This window comes from Antennarius striatus, chromosome 16 (genome assembly GCF_040054535.1).
Source record: "Antennarius striatus isolate MH-2024 chromosome 16, ASM4005453v1, whole genome shotgun sequence".
Classification (NCBI taxonomy): domain Eukaryota; kingdom Metazoa; phylum Chordata; class Actinopteri; order Lophiiformes; family Antennariidae; genus Antennarius; species Antennarius striatus.
This window is the reverse complement of record NC_090791.1, coordinates 7096073-7113567: the sequence shown is the minus strand read 5'-3', so window position 1 is coordinate 7113567 and position 17495 is coordinate 7096073. Positions and strand designations below refer to the sequence as shown.

General features: G+C 40.8%; 1 protein-coding gene across 1 annotated transcript in view; it reads left to right on the top strand.

Moving 5' to 3' along the window:
• The window catches only part of LOC137610028 (meiosis inhibitor protein 1), a 48329-nt gene that overhangs the window by 26996 nt on the left and 3838 nt on the right, over positions 1-17495 (top strand). The window contains exons 23-30 of the mRNA XM_068337434.1: positions 6104-6220; positions 6857-6967; positions 8774-8946; positions 9222-9306; positions 10531-10715; positions 12532-12613; positions 12899-13005; positions 13439-13570. Coding sequence (XP_068193535.1) covers positions 6104-6220; positions 6857-6967; positions 8774-8946; positions 9222-9306; positions 10531-10715; positions 12532-12613; positions 12899-13005; positions 13439-13570 — 992 coding nt within the window. The remainder of the gene's footprint in view (positions 1-6103; positions 6221-6856; positions 6968-8773; positions 8947-9221; positions 9307-10530; positions 10716-12531; positions 12614-12898; positions 13006-13438; positions 13571-17495) is intronic.

Sequence of the window (17495 nt, the reverse complement as noted above, 5' to 3'; positions counted from 1 at the left end):
TAACTTTCAACAGGGCATTCTTTAAATAGACTGAACCCTGCCTTCTCTTTTGTTGGAGCCGATCACATCAGTGTAGAATCAAACACCATTTTACAAACGCCTGCATAGACCAACGCAGAGATTTGTTGTGAATTTAAATTTAAATTACTATGTTAATAACTTCCTAAAGATGACAGAAACCATCACATCTACACATTCACACCAGAGGAGGAAAGTCACCAATCATGCTCACACATCAAGATTGATAACTGATTAAGATTGATTGCCAGCTATATCTCATTAAAATCCAAGTACAGTCTTTCAAGATAGATAGATGTAAAGGCTGTTGCTTACTTCACTGACCTTAAGCGTTGTGCTGCAGGAACTTCCATGTTTCCTTCCTGGGTGTGTTTGTTCTTCAGACTTACAGCTTAAAACTTTATGGCTAATGTTAACTTTTAATGAAATAATGCTCACTACAAGCTAACTCAGATAACGTATATGCACGTACACACACACACACACACAAACATAGACACACACATACACACACACACACACACACACACACACACACACACACACACACACACACACTGATAATACAACAAATTCACCCTGACAGTTTATTATCATCTTACAGCAAATACTGAAAGAGCGACTTAATTAAATGTCAGCTCCATAAACAAACAGCATCAGCAGCCGTCACACCGTCACTGTTAAGGCTCAGACAGCTGTCTCTGCTGATTGACGCAAAAGTTATTTTGCTGAAGGAATGCTGGGTTTAGGTCACTTTAGAAACAGCACAAGGTTTATTGTTCCGATTTTTTAATACCTCAGACACCAGTTCACCTTAATAATGCACACCGTATCAGTTGAATTGGTGTTTCATTTTGTCTTGCCTAATCTGTGAGTATTTTTTATATGCATATCATTTAATGAAAAGAGCATTTTAACGGTCTCTTACGTTTTCAGGGGGCTTCATTTTAGTTTTTGGTTTTCATTCTCTCTCCCAAGCACATCCCTGGTGGGTAAAAGGAAAACGCTGATGGTGGGTTTTTACAGCGTGCATTCATCCCAGCAACGGGAAATCTGACAAGGAATTAAATAACACTGAAACTTTTTATAGTCTGTGATGTTGAAATCTGTTTCTGTCAACTTTCATGTATTAATATATAGAGATGTGCCACTTTCACAAATAATAAACTGAGAATCCATCATTCATTTTTTAAAATTCAGATGTAGGTATAATTTGTTTAAAATTGTCAGGTATTTTAAAATTAATCTATCCTCGACTGCAATGCTTTGATGTATTTAGATATAACATGATTATGAAGGGGATTTTTAAAAATGGAGAAAAAAAGATAATTGTATAGACATAGCTATAAAACAACAATAAAATTATGATTATAGATTGGAACATGATGCAAGGCACGTAGTATAATTATTCTCTCTTGTTGGGCAAATTTGAAAGAATACCAGCATCGCTTTGTCTATAAATACCCTCAGCTCTGGCAGAACCTTCTGTCTGTTGGTTCTTAAGGCCGTTCAAGTTCAACCCTCATTATAAAAGAAAAAATTTAAAGTGTCTTGGCTATTTTCGCATTAAGACAAGTTGAGCTTTACTCAATACCACAAAAATAATTTAAATTTATTTAAAATAATAGTTAATCAAATGGAGTAATAAATTAATTGAACAGCTAGTAGTTAACACGCATTGGAAATAGTTAAATCACTGCGAGAGTTTGAGCTTTTCTGCTGTTGTCCCAACTTGTAGAAGATGATTAAAAACACAACTATCCAACGTGCAATTGACAGATGATTAATATATTGTAAACAAACGGAGCATCACATTCGAATTAGCTTATTTTTTAGCTACAGCCCATCAGACACTCAGTGAGAAAGCTTGAATTATCTTTCTACAATAGCATGTTGTGGTGCTATGTCTTTTAACTGCTCTGACAGGCAAACTGAAGTGTAATTACAAAGTCTCTCTTAAAACTTTGTTGCAGTGAGATTAAACTGGCAAAACAGTTTCCAGAGCGCTGTCACTTCTGATTAATGTTTGAGAGAAAGATCCATTAATCCTTAGGTAAAACTAACATCTGGTGTCGGACCAGACAGTGGTAAGCAAGAGACTTTGTCTGGATGACTCTCCCACATGGAGTATTTGTTGATTTAGTGTCAACTGACAAGTATATAATGTTATACATTATTTACTTTATAATGTATAACATTTATTAGATCATTAATACTTATGATTTAAATCATATAGATATGTATCTCTACTGCTTCTTTTTTAATAAATTTCCTTCATGTCAGTCCCTATGACAGCTTTCATTTATACATGTTTAGTTATGGGTGGTTGGTACTACATTGACCAAAAGGGAGACAGAAAAATAGGATTCATGTGATGAAAGCATCCATTTTCAAAATCCAAACATTCAGTCTGTGCTCTCCACTCCAGTAATAATGGCAGAAAGGGCAAGATGCTCATGTTGAGGGAATAACTGAATCCCAAGATGGTTGTTGCATGTAAACATTCATTCATTCATTTTCTTCCGCTTCATCCGCCGTAGCAGGTCATGGGAAGCTGGAGCCTATTCCAGCTGGCATAGGGCGTGAGGCGGGGGACACTCCGGGCACGACGGCAGTGTGCCGCGGCGCCACATACAAAGACAAACAACCACGCACACACACACTCACTCCTACGGGCAATTTGGGACCGGCCAATTAACCTGAAGCGCATGTTTTTGGAGGTGGGAGGAAGCCGGAGAACCCGGAGAGAACTCACGCAGAAACGGGGTGAGCATGTAAAATCCGCACATTGCGGGACTCAAACCCAGACCCACCGTGTTGTGCGGCAACAGCACTACCCACTGCGCCACCGTGCCACCCTGCATATAAACAGATTAACATTATTAACTTATAGCATTTAATGATCCTGAAAATACACAGCATCTCTGACTACTGTAGCAAAGCACATTCTAGTACATCCTCGTTGCAGCCTCCGGCATGACTGGAAATATAAACTTGTCTTCACTTCTGTAAACTCCAGTCATGATAGCACTCACATGCACTATACGTATATAGAAATATACTTGTGTGAGAATTGTTGAGAGAATTGTGAGAATATAGCAGTCAAGGAATTCCTCTAATGATGAGCTCTACAGCTCCAAGGCTGTCCAAACTTGATTTTTGTCTGGCTCTGGGTTGTTTGTACTCTCAAGTTATGTGAGCTGCCCTGTCAACCAGGTAATTAATTTTGTATTGCCAATGTTGATATTTTATACTGTAGGGAAATCATCAGTCCATAGGACTAGTTACCAACCAATCGCTATTCACGTCTTTTTGTTTTGTCTTTATTTCTCCTTTTTTTCTTTATTTCTCTGACAATATAATTTCCCAAACTGGGTAGTTATGATGTTGCAGTAACACATGAAAGTACAACACACAATACCCTCCATAAGTAAAAAAATATAAAAATAATAACAAGAAGATTAAAGAATAATAACAAAAAGTAAACAGTGTCACAGAAGATGAATATGTTTACATGGGAAGCGTAAGTAATGAACACTGTACAGCCATGTATGTTATAGAAAGTATGGACATCTGGTGTAAACGGTCCATGAAGATGCAATGTGTGGTTTTTCATGTTAAACTGTTTCTGATGGAGGTGATTTGATGGACGGTGGAGCTGCATGAGTCCTTTGGAGAAAGAGCTTCTCTGTTTGTCTTTTCTGATCAGTTTATTGATTCTGTTGCTGTAAGTGCTTCCGTGCTGCTCCCCCAGCAGGCCACAGCAAACAGACCCTTGTAGAGTACACACTGAAGGACATGAGCATGACTGTGTTCCCTTCTTTTCGAAGCTTTGGACTTTCAGTTCAATTTCAACTTTCTTCACTTCCTCCCACAGAAAGAGGCTGGGTAGCCGTCCTCTACTTCTTGAAGATGATCACCATCTCTCCGATCTTATCCACATTGAGAAACAATTTATCTCATCCCACCCAATCCACAAACCCATCCACCAGCACTGTATTATCCTTCTTGTTGATTCCCCACAATGGCAAGTTGTTGGCGGACAGTGTGAACACGACCAGCCTCTCTAGCACCTTGATCATATCACCTTCATCAGACATGATGTCAGAAGCATCAAAAATAGCATAGATAAATATCAGTATAGATAAAGTATAGATGGATCACTAGGTAAATTATATATAAATAACAGTATTAATAAAAACCTAGCCATGCCATTCTCTACGTGTTATTATGAGTCACTACATGCATAAATGATGCCAAAACATCATTGTGCAAAACATGAGAGTTTGTTGACTGTCATGGGGAGAAATTTCAGGCCAAGTATAAAAATTGAGACAGGAAATTATTAAAGTCCTGACAGAAGAAATTTTCTGCTTATGCAGAGTAAATTGCAAAAAATCAGTGGAGTGCAAAACTCACATAGTTGGCCGATATTATCAACCACCTCCATGAACCTCAATCTAAAAAACAAAAATGGGGCTTCAAAATTTAACCCATAGTCCGGTTCTGCTTTGGGGTGCAGGGTAGGCTTGTCATGTTTCTCTTGTGCTGTGAACATTCAAACACCGGGGCACCACCTGACCTTATGTCTCAGCCACTACAAATTCTCAACTAGAGAATTTAATGGCTATTTTTTATTTGAGTGTTTGAGCACTTTGAATAAGCAGGTGACCTTTTATGGTTCAGTTCGTTTTGCAAGACTGGCAGACATCAAAGAAGATTTCACATAAAAAATAAATTTCGTGACATGGCTTTGAACCAGTTTGATATCATGGAGACAGTCACAAAGTGCAGAGGGCAGGTTTTTGAGTACTTTTTAAATATGGCGTATGTTTTGATGCTTCAACGATTGAAAAACGCTTCAGAAATGCTGCTCTGAATCCTGATTTGAAGTAAATGTACTTTATTTGCATTGTTCATTGAAATATATTGGGTGTTCTCTCTGGTCAAATTTAATATCATTTCCAAATACTGAAGAAGCACTTGAACAAGTCCAGATTTAATAGGTTCACCTCCCAGACATACAGTCCATTATGTGCATGCATATCTGGGGCTTTAATGAGAAAAAGAGTACCAGATGGTGTTTTTATGTATGTATATTTGACCGGAGTAATGAGCACAGTTTAAGAGCAAAACACCGGTGTGCAAGCTGGGGAGTCAGAAACTGTTACTGCCGTTATCCTCTGCTTGCTTCCGGCTCATCCCATGACCCGTGGGGATTACAGGCTGTTATCTGTGCATATGTTACAGTTCAGCCCACTGTAATTTGCATTAATTAATATGCTTTATATTTCCTTTGAATGCTATGGCATTTTGGAAAGGGAGACATTTTATTATAATGCACTATAGGATAGGATGATATTTGTAGATACATGTCCAGGTTGGAGATCTATCACCCTTTCTCCTTCTACATCATCCTTTTTGTCATTCTGTCTCTTCTCTTTTTCTCTGGCTTCAGAGCTTGACAATGTTTTCAGTTTGTGGTTTGTGGGTAAAAATCATCATATTTATACTGTGCTGTTTGCAGCAGCTCTGAATCGCTGGACGGATACATAATGGGTTTTTTTTAAACTTTCATTAACATGGTGAGACAGGGCATTTGGTCTTTAGTGGAATTGTGCTGTTCATCTTCAAATTCAGTGTTGATAGTGATTAAACATGTAAAGTTTTCTTCTCACACTCGCTGACCCATTTGGTTTCTTTGCTGCAGACAGCTATTCAAGGGAAAAGGCATCCCCCTTTTTTTCCTTGTGTATGTGCAGATTTTCATGTAAACTGATCTGAGCATCCAGATTCATGATGAGGTTTCAGTAACAGTAACATTCTGAGCTAAATTACCAAACATTTAGTGATTAAATTTGAAGAATTCCAATCATAGAAGAGTGGACTATATCCTTCTCATTGATCACTTAATTTTGAAGAGTGCCAGTTTCGCCTTTGCCCTCTAACTTCTGTCAACATCTAGGCTCAGACTGACTCAGTAGTGAATCTTTTAGCTACACCACTTCCTTATTACTCACACCCACTCTGTACCCCTTGCATTGTTTTCACGTTTCTTTTTGTCCATGTGTCCATCTTTTTTCAGAAGTGGACTCACTCCCTCTGGTGCTGAAGCTGCTTTGTGTGACACAGGCCAATGAGCCGCCTTCAGCTTCCTCCTACATTAAGATGGACGGAGTGCACTTCAAACTATTTTACCATGGTGAGATAGAAAGCTACTGCTAGACCATTTGATTATAGTATGTCTCTTTCACATTACCCATATAGGCATATAGTTCCTATAGAGTGTTGATATGTATCTACATAGTCCAACAAATGTCCCATATTAGAATCAGAGTCATTTAAATGTAGACACACAAACGTTGTCAGGGGGAGGATTTGCATGCTACATTACGCACACATATACATGTCATAGTGGCACTAAGACATCTCTTTTCTCGTCGTCGTTCACCTGTATTCTCTCCTGTTTTGCACTCCATTTCTGGGAAATTATAACTTGTTTCTTTTTTATTTAGTCTTTGGTCTATCTTTTTTCTTTTTTCTTTAATAACAATGCCACTGTTTCCTTGTTATCACTTATGGAACCTCATTCTCTGTTAGTAGTTCTATGACAATTTTTTCATCGGTAGATCAGATTAATTCAGCCTCAGCTGTCCTGTGGGAGACCTGACGTGACAGGCAGCAAAGTGGCAAAGCCCAACGTGTTTCATTTTATCTGTCTCTCATATTGCACCTCTATTTGTCTGGAATGAAATGTTTAATGCATGCATTTGAGATCAGTGCAGTTGAAATGTGAGAGAGGACAGCCATCAGATCTGAATGTGTGTGTTTGTGTCAGTGAGTAATATAGCAGGGAGGTTGAAGCCGACCAGCACAGAGAGCTTGCTGTCTGCCCTCAGCTACCTGTACTGCTGCCTGACTCTGTCCCCTGTTCATTGCACTGACAGAGGTGAGACACACTTTTCTCTTCTTTCATTTACTCTCCATCTTTCTGGTACAGATTTTACTCTGCTTCACCTTCTGCTGACCTGGAGAATAATGTATTATCAAGAGGCAAAGGAAATAATAAGCACACAACCTGTGCCCTGCTTACATTTTGATGCACAGGCTGCTGACATGTCCTGCATGTTGTAATAGATTCTTGTGCTCACTGTAAAGACATTAATTTTTTTTGGCATGGCAGCGTTTAGTCATGATTTCATTATAAAACAAGTGATTATTGTAAACATTGAAATGGTCAACAATCAACTGATTTGCTGAGAATTAGATGAACCTGCTGGTCAGGACTGGTAAGAAACTGTACAATAATATCGTCATCAGTATCTTCATTGTGTGTGTGTGTGTGTGTGTGTGTGTGTGTGTGTGTGTGTGTGTGTGTGTGTGTGTGTGTGTGTGTGTGTGTGTGTGTGTGTGTGTGTGTGTGTGTGTGTGTGTGTGTGTGTGTGTGTGTGTGTGTGTGTGTGTGTCAAACTGTCAGGTTTTGTGGTATTTTAGCTGAGAATTAACTGTCATTCCGACATTTGCATTTAACTGTTCTTCATTTTGTCCCACCATTAAGTCTAATTGCAGTTTAATAACACAAATGGACCCCATGAAGAGACAGAAGAGGCAGTTATTGGCTCTGTCATGTTTATATTTTTAGACTTCTGCCTGAGAGCTTTAATAACAGCCCATTACCTGGATGGACCAGCAAATGCAGCCATCTGTCCAGGTTTGATGATTTGCGTGGGGCAGTTACCAGCTTCTCCTTCTTCTGTTTGCTTTAATCCAGTCTGTGCCCAAGCAGTGCTGAGGTGTTTGGCTCTGCTACTAAATGATCCATGGAATGCAGGACAATAAATGCAATACAATTATACGGTTGGTGGTGCTAAAGGCTAATGTAAATCTCAGTTCATAGCAGACTAAGCACAAGCAGATGCTGTCATCATAGTACAAGTAATGATGTTGTTAAAACTAAGTGGAGGGATCTGAAAGTATTGTAATGAAGGGAGGAAAGTAGTTCAACTAGGAATGGTTGTGGATTCTGTGAGGAGAGGAAGATTGATGAGTAAAGTACGGTGAAGTAAAGTTGAGTGGAGGATTATTTCCCTGCCTAGAGAGACAGTACTGTAGTTCTTCCTAAAACCAGACTGATGTTTCTTTAAATAAGTCCCAGTCAGGACCACTCCCATTCTGACCACCCTGTCAAATATGGTCCATATCTTTCTCAGGACCATGAAAGGTCCATCATGTGACACATGGTATTCAGATTGTTCTTCCTAAAGCTGTGTCCTCCTCCTCAAATGAGCACTTGATGTCCTATAATGACAGGATACACACACAATACAAGATTAATTAAAATTATCGGGTATGCTCCTATCGCTTCCACTGCTGCAGACCAGACCATCTCATTTAACCACACTCAAAGCGGCGTGGCCTTCAATGGTGACAGTCAGAATGGGGCATTTCTGTTCCATCCAGCTGCATTCATGCAGATGAATGAAGAATTTCGATTATGCAGAGTAATTACTGCTAGCTCAAAAAGAGAAGTGATGAAGTAATAATTGTGACAAACCTACAGTATGTGGAATGCATGTCACCTTGCATTCCACACACACACACACACACACACACACACACACACACACACACACACACACACACACACACACACACACACACACACACACACACACACACACACACACACACACACACTGATGTCAGTGTGCAGAACCCATCAAACTGTGATGACATAATACCTTTTCCTTCCTAGCTGTCTCCATGCTGCTGTCCAACAGTAGACTGATGGACCAGCTGCAGAGAGTTCTGTCATCCTCCACTGCTCCATCCTTTTCTTCATCAACTTGCCCTCCTTCTTCTCTGCTGTGCTGTGGCCATCTCCTCCTGTCCTCCCTCATTACCTTGCAGCGTTTTCACTCTGCTCAGGTACACACTTCAGCTCGACTCAGCTCTTATCACCACGTCACTATAGAACCTTACACAGCGAATGGTAAGACAAAACATGCAGCACCTTGGAACTTGAATTGGGATGTGGGCACAGAATACAAAGCATCATCTGGTTCTGGTTATCATTGGCTACATATCATAGTATGTATGTAGTATGAAACAAAGTTCTCCTCTCACACTGCAAAGGTAATACTTTCTTCTTTGGAATGATATATTTGCTCTAATCTTGCTATTTTTCCTTCTCTGTTTTTAAGGTCTTTAAGAGCATCAGTTGGAGTCTGGACTCTGCTGTGCAGCGTCTCCTGGTTCAGAAAAGAAACACAGACAGTCTCTTGCTGGGTAACCAACTCACTTGTATTTGATCATTATTTTTCAAAGACTCGTCTCCTTGTTGATGGCAGTTTCCAACACAATTCATCAGCAATGCAAATGCTATGCTCAGAACAGTGTGTACACTAAAGGGAATTTTCAGAGCCTTGCATGGATGTCTTAATGTATTTGTTTCTTGTTTTTCTTTCATGTTTTTCTTCAAGCTTTAGTGTATTCTCTTAATCTTTCCTCAGTCTTTAATTTAGTGTTACAGCATTTTACACTTCCCACCACAAGCACAGACTCACTAAAAGCTATTTGAATTGAACAAACCTCAAACCAGCATTTGGAAACTGTCTGCCATCTCTCATTATTGCATCAGTTTCGGGACAGCTCAATCCCGCTTTGGTTTACATGTACTCTGACACAGCTTAAATGACTGCTTGTCAAAAAGAAGAGGTGACCAAAACGTGGCAATCGATTTAACACACTTTCATTACATTGAGTGGCCACATCCCACTGCAGTACTCAGGGAAAGATCATCCCCACCGCTGCTGTATCCCTGTCTGTCAGCTGGATAAGTGGCCTGTCAGGGATGTTGTGATGTATTGACTCCTTTTACCAATCCCTTTATCTCTCATTCTCTCTTCAATCCCTTCTTTTTTCCCTTTTCCTTTATCTCCTTTCAGTTTTTCTTTTTTCATCCCTCCCTCTCTCTTTGTCTATCTCTGCTAGGTCTTTTCCTGTCTCCTCGCCTTTAACTAAGTCCTCCCTCCCTCAGACAGCACTAATGTCAGTGCGAATGGTTTAAGTACAGTTTAGAAGTCTGGCTGTTCTCCGTTTTGATCCCGGTGTGTTTTTCATTGCTTTTTCTATAATTTGTGTCTTCATAATTTGTCTTCATCAATATTTTGATCTGTTAGACTCGCTGACCTTCCTTCAGCACACGACTCACTGCCTCTCACGCTCTGTGCACTTGGCACTGACATGTTTATCTCTTTGCCTTTCTTTCGTTCACATCTCAGTAAAAATATGCTTTAAATTCTCTTCACTCTTCCTATCTACCCTTTCTTTTATGATTCTAGGCTTTCAGATCCCACACTATACGCCCACTCATTCATTTCACTTCACACATGCACCTGTTTCTCCTGTGGCCTTGTCCCCCTCATGAATTTGTTATGTTCCACTGTCCCACTTGTGTGATTAAGCATTCCTTTTCCTCCTAATTTATTTTGGTATCTCCCTCCTTTTCAGCCAGCTACCTGAGGCTGCTGCAGGCTGTACTGAATGGTGACCTGGTGTCACCCGTGGTGTGTATCAGCACCAGTCCTGGCTTAATTGGACACAGACCCCTGGGAATTGAAGACGGTGCCTTGTACCCACTCGGTTCCAGGGGGGCCCAGTGTCTCTCAGTTGCTCTCAGTGGACTTCTTTTGCAGGTTTTTGTACTTTAGGGATTCTGTGTGTGTTTGTGTGTGTGTACATGTGTGTGTGTGTGTGAGTTTTATTCTGACAATTGTAACAGCATTTCGTATTTTATACCTGTTCAAATTCATCCCAACAACACATTTACATTTTACCTCATGGCCTCCTGGAGGAGTTATCAAAATTTATCTCCTCCTGTGAAATGACCCTTAGGGTCAGTGACTTGCCCCTTACTGTATGAACCACCTTCCTGCTCATTGTAGATACCATGTCAACCTCCACAAAGAACAATTTATCCCATAATTGCAAGCATTTTCAATCCACATTAAACCTCCAGATATCTGAGGCTGTGTTCACAAAGAAGCTTGATTTTTCAAACTGTTTGGAAGAGCTTTCTTCGGCTGCTGCTGCTCATTTGAACTCTGACGATGATAAACGACCTGAGAAGTGTAGCTGTAACTTTAGTCACATTAGTGTAAAATTGAAGTTTGATTCCATAGGTCATCCAGATGCATTCATTTTGCTGAGGCATTGCAGTGCGGCAGGCCATTACAACTCCAAAGTCAGGAGAGATACAAATACACTACAAGGGAAAACACAATATTATAAATTTAACAAACAGCATGCTCTTGATATACTGGCATTGAGTGGCAATCAAAATGATGTTTAAAGGAAAGTGAAGGTGTGAACCAGGAAGCCTGTGATGTGAATGGAGGTTAATCAAATAGCTTTGAAAAATCATTTGCTAATGAAGTGTGATGCCACTGGGATCATTGTAATGCTCATTTGTATGCAAGATGCAGCTCTTCCAGCGCGCTGTCCATTACTGCATCATTTGATTGTGATAATATGATTAATTGGAAGCCTTACAGATGCCCTCTTTAAAGCTAAGCAATGCTTCGTAGTGACAGGAAATTAAAAACGCTGATATATTTACAAAGGAGATATTTGTATTCTTGATTTTGACAATTTGGGGTGTAATATGCAAACTGTGGGATGGTTGGGTGTTACTTTATTTCTTTTTTATCTGGTTCTAAAGCTGCAGCCTCTGGTTCCACACCAGTGGCAGTGCTTCAGCTATGAGGTTCAGTGCTCTGTCGTCTGCTGCTCAGCTGCTGATATGAGTAACTGCTCCCCCACTCGCCTCCTCTCCCCTCTGTTCTCCATACTGCAGCTCCACAGCTCCTCTTCTCTCTTTGCCTCCTCACACATATCTCTCCTCCACTTTTTTGACCCCGCTCAAATCTTTCTTTCCTTTTTCTCCTCTTCGCTCTCACTTTAACCTCCCTTTTCATGTCTGTCTCCTCATCTTCATGCTTTTCATCCATCCTCACTCTCAGCTTCCTCTCCTTTCTCTCTCTCTTTCTCTCCTGCTCATCCTCCTCACCCATCCTTTCTTCTCTCATCACCTCTCTGCCCCAGGATTAGGGTGTACCTCTCCATTGTTGTATATATAGTTGACTGGCCTACTTCAGTATTTTTGGATACTGCAATGTTCACTGCCAGCACCACCTCTAAGGGAGAGACATGCATTATTAAAACCTTTCTCCATCATTCTCTCCTCTTTTCCTTTCTTCTCCTGTTTGTTTATGGCTACATCTCCAATCGTTGGTGAGTTGTGTTGTGGCTGATCGGTGTGTGTGAGTGTCTTTCTTTGTGTTGTGTTCACGTATATTTCTGCCAAATCATAGCAAACAGGGAGATGTCACATTTCCCATTTTTCATGACTCTGACATGTTAGAGCAACAAGATGTTGTTTTGATCTTCCGTTTTTATTGCATACTCGACATCACTCTCACGTCTCATCCCACTGTGTTTCTTTCTCCACAGAAACACGAACTGTTGCTGAGAGCTTCAGTCAACTGTCTGAGCTCCCTGCTGGGTTTCCTTCAGAGGAGGAGTCCCTCTACAGGTACCACACAGAGGAGCAGCTTGGGAATGAGTGCAAGTTACCAAAGCATTAGATAATCTGGGTGTGAATGTGTATCTCATTGTTTTTTTTATGTGATCTTTAAAGCTGAAGCGTGAGTTCTCCGTTTCTAGTTTTACATCCCTATACATCTTGATAATGTGGCTTTTAGGTGATACTTGAGACTTTAACTGTTTTATGGCATTTCACTGGAAGAAATAGAGCTAAATTAATTAATTGTGTCTTCTGTCCTCTTCTGGGCATTTGCCTGGTGTATCCATGGAATAGCAAAGTATGTGGTGTGTCAGCCATGGACTGGATTCCTTCTCCGCTGCCTCCTCAGTTCAGAAGAGAGTTGCCTCGTGCATCCTGCTGTCCTCAGAGTTATCACACTAGTAAGAGCTTTTCCACAGATACTCATATCAATTATAATAGTTCCTAGGCTGGGTTCTGAGTAGTAATGAATGTTTTATAAAGGAAGAATCAGAAGTTACTTCAAGTAATAAAAACATTGCTCAAAGTTTTTGCATCACTTGAGTAATGACATTTTTATACGTTGGCTCTGTGCACTTTTGCTCATTACACACTGAATTCGAAGTAGGAGCCCCTGGTCAGTGTATAATGAGCTACCGCTAAAATTCGGAGATTTAAGGTGGTTCGCTTCAGTCTTTTCATACATCCTAAATGGGAATCAATTCCAGGTCCAATGGAATATCATTTTACTTTAAACGTATATTTGTCACTTCTTAATGCTTTCCTCTGCGTCTCTCTTTTCTCTTTTATTATATTCTTCTATGCCTGTAACTCCCATGTTTGTGGCCCCTGCAGCTGCTGCTACATGGCCGTCCGGCCGTGCAGAGGGAGGTTGACCTGATGCGGATAATGGAGGCAGCGCAGAAGAAGGGCCTGAAGGAACTCAGGGAGGAGGCATCACAAGCCCTCAGGCAGCTCCTCACTCAGGTACAGCTGCTCCAGATGCATATATAAAATAATTAAATAAAGGGACTTTGACAATAGAATGTAGCCAGAGTGGACATTTAAAGTGCTCCATTTTTGTATGTCAGGTTCACAGAACGTTAAGTACCTCCACTGAGGAGTTGAAGTTTCTACTGCAGCTGGTTTGTTAGTCTGTTTAGAGGATGAGTCAAAATGTTATTGACAAATTTAAATGAGGTAGGGAATTGTAGAGGTATATGTCCGTGGTGAATTAGTCATACTATGAGGGTGAAACCATCATGGGACTGTTGCCTTTAGGTTATGTGGCATAATGGAGAAACAGAACTGCTGTGGTGGAGGTTTGTGTTCTCTGACTGCTGTCCTCCATTCCTTTGAAGTTGCTGTGAAAAAAACAGTGGAGGATAAAAAATTGACAGTCAGGAGAGGGAACATGGAGATGGAAGACCATATCTGGAAATGCAAATGAAGTACCTACATTTTGCATTGCAGCCTTGTAGCAGAATAACAAGATTCTCATTTGCAGCAACGTCTTTGCATGAGTTCATCTTACTTTACATGACGGCTCCAGAGGAGCATTGTGCTTGCAGTTTGCAAAGGAATGACTAGAGGTCACTAATTCATTTTGAAAGCACTGGCTTGACTTGGCATTTTTCTATCTCCATTAGCAAAAAGCTACTGGTAGTTGTTGTTGAGTGCTGTCTCCCCTTCTATTCCAAGCTGGTCTGTCTTAAACAGCTGATGAGGGAATCACAAGAGGCGTGTGTGTCTCATTTAACATCATTACCATCAGGTATCATACCTACAATGGAAAGCTGCCTGCAGAAAACTAAGCCGAGTCAAGTCTATTAAGTGGAGCCGGTACTACAGAAGGAAATGTGTGTTTTGCACCCCACACTCCACTTCCACTCTTGTAATTGTGTCATTAATGGTCAGGAACCCTGACCCAAAACAAAGAAAGGAGTTACTGCTATCTAGTAAGGCGTGTCACCGCCATCGACTCATTAACCCCAGCAGTCGTAAATAAGCTTGAATCATCGATCATGTCACCCCTAATGGCCTGAATGTCATCACACAAACTAAAGACTCTATTTAGGACCCTCATTACCACTGCTATTGACACAGGCACACATTTCAACTCTGCCTGGACCAATTACTGCACCATGTTAGGGTCCATAAACGTCTGCTGCATCTATTGGACAGAAGGAGGACTGGAGGAGAAACGCTTTAGCGTGGAAAAACACCCAACTAAATCCACTTCTTCACAACTTCAACCAATTATAGCAGGTCAAAATTAAAAGTCAGCACAGAAATGGAAATAAAAACTTTTGATATACAGAATGTGACTGTAGTCATTGATTAGCAGTTTGCTGTGGAAATACAAAACTGAATAAATCACAGCTCCATGCTTGGCAGTTTGAAGTGAGGAATACAACCTGGGTAATAACCAAGACACACAAGGGATCCAATTGGCTGGTTAGCATTCAGGCATTTAAGGAATAACTGCAGTCACAGACACCAAGTCAGTGTGGTCTTAGAATCCAGTGTCTCAAATCGAGAAGCCAGTCACATTTTACAGGAATAAAGTTATCACTGGGGATATCAGGATGGATCATTTACACTATTAACCACTATTGTGAAGGTCACGGTGTTATGACTGTGAAAATTCTATAAACTACAGCATCTCATGAGACACATTTATGTATGAGGCACAAGGGAATCTCGTGTCTCATCTGAAGTCATTTTCTGCTGATGAATATCCAATATTCAAAGACGGCCCCCTTCAATTTGCTGCTAAACATTTCAACATGTCTAATATGTCACAACGTGTGTGCGATAATCATCAATCCCTGCATGCCCTATTCAAGGTCAAACTGAATTTGCTGTTTAGGGTTACTGTAATTTTTTATTTATTTAAAGGGACAAAATATGTGTGAATAAGATATTTTATTTAAAAAAACAGTTTTTTTCTTCCATAGTATCGATCGTCTGATATCATGACATCCTGAGTCGCCACCTCTGGCCATGTTGGAAACGAAGCTCATGAATGTAAAGCTTGAAGTCAAACAGTAACTGCTCTGCTCTCAGCAGGCATTCGCTGCTGCCAGCCATTTGTTTGAAGACGATCGCACTATCTCTTCCTGCAAGTACAGATGCTGTGCATCCAACCTGTCAGTGCTGAAGCTGGATGTAAACCCGACCAGCCATTGATGGTAAAGTGTCGTGTTCAGCCTCTGGTTTCGTTGATGGAACAGCTGGTTAGAGTTGTTCTGCACTTGCATATCTGTCACAAATTAACATTCATTTTACTGATGGATGCAATTGACACCAAATTTAGCTTCACGGCTCCTCTGCCTCTCCTCGCCAATTCTGGCCACGAGCATCGCTAAAGGTCAGATGAATTGCATTTTGAGATCAGAGAAATGCCAACATGTGGTCGTGACACTTTCTACTGCCAAGAAAATAGAGCCCTCGAGGTCTTCACATTCTCAGCAGAACTGAGTATCATACGGGTGAATTAATTTACAAACCACAAAAACATACAAAATACCTGAGGCGTGCTCACACAGTTTTTAAAGCACATAAGAAATTATTTTCCACCTGCCGCAGCGCAGCACTGTTTCATCATTAATGCAGAAATATTTTGTACCATCAGCAGCGAAAATTTTAGGAGGTGAAAGAAGTGTGACTTGATAAAATATTTTTGCAAAGTTACAAGAATGCAGCTGTAATTTCTCTTCATTTGATCACAGCATTCATGTGGCACGAGATCACAATACAGTTTATGTAACTCATCATATAAAACACAGGAAACACGGTGTTACGTGACCTGGCTTCAAATGTAATGTGTCTCTTTGGACATGTCATTTATCCGTGTATGTCAAACATGCTGTCACTTTCCAGCAAACGCTTAAAGCCTGTGTGGGTTCACTCTCCGGCACAAAAACAGAAGGAGCCACGAGTTTCTCAGCCTGGATTTGTCTTGATCTAAAAGGACCTGAGTCACACTCAGTATTCCGAAGGTAGCTCCGAATCTGAGCAGTGACAGAAAGATGGCACGCACTGCAGCTCCCAGTGCGGAAATCTCCAACGGCACATATGTGCACGTGTCTGTCTGCCGGTATGTGTGTGTGTGTGTGTGTGTGTGTGTGTATCTGTGCCAGTTGAGGGGAGGAATGGTTCAACGTGACAAACACACTTCTCTAAACAGTCTCAAGGGAGCCTGGCTATTCTTCCCCATCAACTCCTCTGCTGCGTCATTTGTCACACACTCGTTCTCACACACAGTGAACTTCACAGCCTTTATGTGTTTCGTAGATCTGCCTGTGGAATTAATTCAAATCTGACTTTTGTGAGGGAAATAATACTTGTGAGTGATCTGATCTCATGTCACCATCGTGCTGCTCTTAAAGTGTGTGTGCGCGCGTGTGCGTGTGTGTGTGAGTAGGTATGAATGTAAATTCTGTCTGAAGCTCTTGCAGCTTCAGCCCGGGGGTTCTTTCTGGTACATTAGTCTATTCTCGTTTGTCTTCTCGCACGCATCTGCGCTCCTGGACTAAGAACAAGGTAATAACAACTGATAAAAATTTTATGATTACTCTTTTATTTTAGTAAATACAAGTCAAATAAGCAAAAATGTTGATTTTTCCTTGTTTTTCTTCAGCAAGCATCTGTTTAAACCAATCGTCTGAAAGCCTGTTACACTTTACTGCGTTGGTGCGGTTCCTTTCATGTCTGGCTGCTTCCCACAGCTCATCAGTGGCCCCAGATTTCCTGCCAACCATTGATATGAGTCCAGGTTGAGATTTGGTGACTGACCAGGCCCAGTTTTAGAAATTTTAAAAACAAAGGAGCGGCAGTGGCTCAGTGGTAGAGCGCGCAGTAGAGCGGGTCGTCCTATGATGGATCGGCAGTTCGATTCCTGCTCCCA